This window comes from Echinococcus granulosus (genome assembly GCF_000524195.1).
Source record: "Echinococcus granulosus chromosome Unknown EG_S00048, whole genome shotgun sequence".
In the NCBI taxonomy this organism is placed as follows: domain Eukaryota; kingdom Metazoa; phylum Platyhelminthes; class Cestoda; order Cyclophyllidea; family Taeniidae; genus Echinococcus; species Echinococcus granulosus.
The window spans coordinates 495,044-499,896 of NW_020170428.1; the positions used below are offsets into that span (position 1 = coordinate 495,044).

The 4,853-nt window shown below is 45.3% G+C and overlaps 2 protein-coding genes across 2 annotated transcripts; both read right to left on the minus strand. All coding sequences in view use genetic code 11, as the record gives it.

The window, feature by feature from the left end:
* Positions 1 to 246: 246 nt before the first annotated feature.
* EGR_05963 (39S ribosomal protein L35) lies at positions 247 to 1,749 on the minus strand (the record flags this gene model as incomplete). The annotated part of the gene is made up of 3 exons (XM_024495212.1): positions 247 to 319; positions 657 to 833; positions 1,685 to 1,749. 3 exons carry the CDS (start codon positions 1,747 to 1,749, stop codon positions 247 to 249), a joined length of 315 nt encoding a protein of 104 aa, XP_024350431.1.
* A 265-nt stretch (positions 1,750 to 2,014) lies between these two features.
* Positions 2,015 to 4,564, minus strand: EGR_05964 (Arachidonate 12-lipoxygenase; the record flags this gene model as incomplete). The annotated part of the gene is made up of 7 exons (XM_024495213.1): positions 2,015 to 2,135; positions 2,179 to 2,392; positions 2,973 to 3,243; positions 3,384 to 3,502; positions 3,538 to 3,643; positions 3,679 to 4,041; positions 4,337 to 4,564. 7 exons carry the CDS (start codon positions 4,562 to 4,564, stop codon positions 2,015 to 2,017), a joined length of 1,422 nt encoding a protein of 473 aa, XP_024350432.1.
* Between the last annotated feature and the right edge of the window lie 289 nt (positions 4,565 to 4,853).

Sequence of the window (4,853 nt, forward strand, 5' to 3'; positions counted from 1 at the left end):
GGGGGTAGTTGTTGCAGTCCACCACAGGGCAACAAGGCTGTGGTGACTGCCTTCACGTAAATTGACTCGAAAATTGGTTGTATATGCCACTGGTTGCCGATAAGAGCGCCCCTGGATCTGCATTACCTTAGAGTAGGGGTACGAGTCGCCCTGAAGTCTGGACGGGTGACCGGTTTTAATCCACTACTGTGTTGCAACAGTACTACATTCACTGATTCTTTAAAGAAGGCTTAGGTCAAAGCAGATCTACAGATCACTAATGACAGGTACTTTCAGATCTACGGACCTCGCAACGCCTCCACGGACAACCCGACTGTTACTACAGAACAATGATATGCGAATCCCCTCCACAAGAGCAAAATTTTAGAGTTCGCCGGCCATTACACCATACTAGAAAGCCATAGAAGGAAGGCATTCCTTATCGATAGAGGAATGTGGAGAGACTCGGAGCAGAAGTCTTTAAATCATATCAACTTTTGGAAAATGCCTCCAATTCAATCCACAATGGAACTAGTTTAAACCATCCATAGAAGGACTGGTAAAAGGGTGACAAACAAAGGGTAAAATTAAATCAACAGCTCTCATTATCCCAGCTTTCTGACATCGTCAAACCTTAAAACACAGGATTTGAGAAAAAAGGGAGGAAATTAACAAACCTATAAAGATGCTTTCTGCGTCCAGCCCGTGGATGAATGTAGGCGCCCCAACGCAGACGCTTGAACCGATCAATGACAACCTGTACGGGTGGATCAAAGGTGCCGTCCTCGGCCCAGTAGCGCTTTGCCTCTTGGCGTTGAACGCCACGTACGGGTAGTGTCATCACGGAGGTGAAACTGGAACGGGAGGAGAGGAGGTTACTTTTCGACCTCATCCAACTTGTGCATTCACGTCTTCAGGCGTAACTCGACCGCTACGTTGGTGACAGTTTGGTGAGATATGTCTCAATACCTTTTACTCCTTGTGAAAAATATGCTGCTTTCCATGATGTTTCCAAGGGAGCCTTCGTATAATTTTGCCTTTTCAATAAAAACAATAAACCACGTTGGAATCTGCGAGATGTGCCAACAGTGCTAGATGTGGTGAGTTCCGGTGTCGTCCCACGGCTATGCCTCTAGTCAAAAAAGTAATGCCGACGAAAACTAAGGCTGCAAAATACATCTACTTTCAAGGAGACGGTACAGACAATCCACCAGTATTCCAATCACTAGGGGTGCTAGAAAGGAGTTCCCAGGGTATGCGACAAAAAAGACGAGTATTGTTTTTGGCATTTAGTACGCAGTAACTCTAGCTTCTCTCACACACAGGCAACTCCAAAATGTATGCAATCGCACGTATGCATGCATTATGAGGCTTCGGTATGCCAATCTATCAACACGGTGACCCACATTGAGCTTTCTACCATTTTTTAACATATTTTTGATTTCTTATACCATTAAATGTGAGTTTAGCTTGAATTGCGTGGTTCAAGTTTGCTGGCCGCCCGATCTAACTTCCAAAGCTGGAAAAGATTCTCGATGCACATGTCCACGCACAATCCAGTGGTTGATTCCTGTGGCATATTCAGCAAGCCCCGTTAGCCTTTATAACACAAAATTGTGCCAAGGGCCTCCTTCTAGACTGGAACAGGCCCGTAAGCACCCAACGTTTTGGCACCTTTTATCAAAGTGTTCACAGTACAACCTACCTAAAAAGGGGTTCCAACCGTTCCACCGAAAATTTCCGAGCTGTCGAAAGGAGTATCGATGTCATGGTGAGAATGAGCCTCCTCAACGTCTCGGAATCTTAGAATTAAAAGAAAAAGCCACCATATTAGGATGTAGAGAGAAGAGACAAGCCAAGTGAGCGGTGTATCAAATAACAAAAAAAATAAACATGTATTTCGGAATACCAATAACAAGATTGCAGCAAAAAGGCGGCTGGGGGTTCAGTAAATGAAAAATTATCCAATATACAGATACAGCCAAAAAAACAACAAAAAATGCATTCCGGAGAGCGCGTGGAAGGTGTGCACATATCATATGCCCGGATAGTTCGGCATAACAGCAGGATCCAGAGCCAAGTATTTGTGATGCAAATCACGCAGTCGATTGTTTGTTGCAATCTGTTCACTCGCTGCTTTAAGCTCAGCCTGAAATCTGAAAGAGATTAGTCTTTAAAACAAAGAAGTGTGAAACTTACTCTTCTAGGACAGCTAGCGCTCGTTTGTCTACAATGAAGTTGATGTCATAATGACCTAGGTTAGAAAGTTGAATTCTACTGGCCACTCGGGTATAGAGGACCATTTCCACAGTCATTCGACGATTTGGTAACGCGGCAACAGTTTTGTCGTAGGCGGAGAGGGAATGCAGACCACTCCAGCTCTCTAAAGTGCTCCTCTTCACTTCTTCTTCGTCTAAAAGAGAGAGGTGTCCACTTCAAATGGAAGCATGAAATTACACATTGAATTGCCTATCCATACATCGACCTGCAACATTTGTTCGACCCACAAAGCAACGAAACCATTTCGAGATGAACTTCTCTGAATTGCGATTGTTCTTGAGTAATTGTGGTGGATTTACTGTTTCCACAAAAAAATTGTTTATTGTACAACTCTGTAGTCGAATTACTGTATGTCGATCTGAAGTACGGAATCAGGAGGAGGCTTTACATACCGAATGCTTGCAGGAATTACTGACGTTGGTCGGGATTATCACCAAACATCCCATCACTATAGGATTAGACGTCAGGGGTCCGCACTTTGCACCCTGATTCGCAAGAAACTTCGTTAACTAGTACACGGTTTTAAAAGCGAGGACGCATCACCACTGCTGTCAACCAACTGGACTAGCGATGCCTGAACAAGACTGAACCGGTCCACAAAATATGCACCGACTATTACGGGTAGCAATGGAGTAGACTTGTCACAAACTGCTGCGCGTGGTATCAGATTAAATTAAGTCTCGTGTGTCTAAACCCTAGATAAGATAGCGCACCTTCTCGAAGTGGGAAACTACCGAATAGGCTGAGGGGATAGTGGGCCACGAAACCGTATTCGTCGAACATTGGGAGGCGCAGAACCGAGCCCGAGACAATTACGAGGAGATGGAGAATGCCCATAAGGAGGGATTTGGTTTCTTCCAGCGTTATCAATCCGAAAACGCATTCACCACTGCTTCCGCTAGAAGCAACACTTAGAGAGCTGGCGTTGGAGTGGGATGAGATACCGGCTATGTTAGTGATGGGGTAAACTACTCCATTGCGTATCTATAAAGGGAGGGAGGCTTTATGAAGCTTAGGGAGGCGTATTATGAATTTTTAAGGAGTCGAAGAGTACAGACAAACAATTAAATCAAACGCCACATAATATATTGCTTTGGAAAATGACAACTAAAAACCCGTCTTACCCGAGCCTTCCCGAGTGGAATGCCCTCCAGTCCAAGTCCAGCCTCTTCCATCGGATCTGCCATCTCATTCCGCCATGTTTGCAGTTCGGCATCTTCCAAGAGGGCGACAGGTCCTTGTGCTATAAGGCGGGTAAAGGTAACCATCTCTACTTACCGTAGAACACCCGTAGAAATCGCATCACATATTTCTCCATCACTGCATGCACCACAAATGCATCCTCACGATATGGATAATTGCCAAGAGCCTTTCTGTCGTACACCTACGAACACATCACCGCTATAGGCACCAACCCACCCCTCGAGACTCCAATTCAGCATAGACATTAGCTTGAATATCAAATCGCCATTGTTTGAAGCCCCTTCGAAGTAATTGCTTAATGCCCTTCCGTGTAAGCTGGATGTTCCGCGCAATCCAGCCCCGATCCAGCATCCATTCTTTCAACTTTTGATTTACCGCGAGGAAGCTTCGGAAGTGTGGAGCCAGAAGTTGATAGACGGGATGGGATTGAGCGAGATTTCGACGCAAGGAGACATAAACACCCTCGAGAATGAGGTGAGTGAGGAGGCGACCGACGACCATGTGGTGACAGGAGTCGGCAAGGTTAAACCATAGTTTAGCTTGGAGCCACTCCTCAGCAGGATCAGTGCAGCGGAAGAGCTGAAACAGAGACTTAAATATAAGATATTCTAACATGTAACAGAATGAAGATTAGCACTCCCTCATTTCTGGCACGCGGATAGGTTTTGAACAGCCGATTACGCTATGATGGATGAGGCGGAAAAGTGGTTACAAGCACCAAAGAAAACGCTAAAAACAGGCGGGGAGGAAGACTGTGTAGCGGGTTCGACCTCTGTGCTGTTATCATCAGCGGCCTTGTCATCTCATCTAACAAATTTGTCTTCTAATCCCAGTACACTCACTCAAGCATAATTTAGGTCGTTACAAAACCCACCAACTGATCATTTCCAGAGAGAGGATCTAAATGAATTGCCAGAGGTTGAAGTTGACGTTTCTCGGTGTAAAAGAAGAGACACAACGGAGCTGCCATCATTCTGCCTTGCCGGCAGTGGAGACCACGCATGATAGAATAGTCAACGTAAAAAAGTCTTCGAGCCATAAGGGTTTGTTGAAGCGTCCAGCCCTCCAAGTGTGGTACGATCCAGTCCTTTAGGTAGATCATACTGTAAGAAAGGAGGAGGGCGATAAAACTAGGAATGCACAGTCAATCCAAATCAGCTAACCACATTTAAACTACCTGAGTGGCTGATCGTCTATATAATCCTTTACTCCAGATACTTAAAAAGTAATAAACTTCAAGTGATAACTCGTACCCCTACTCTAAGGTAATGCAGATCCAGGGGCGCTCTTATCGGCAACCAGTGGCATATACAACCAATTTTCGAGTCAATTTACGTGAAGGCAGTCACCACAGCCTTGTTGCCCTGTGGTGGACTGCAACGACTATCCCC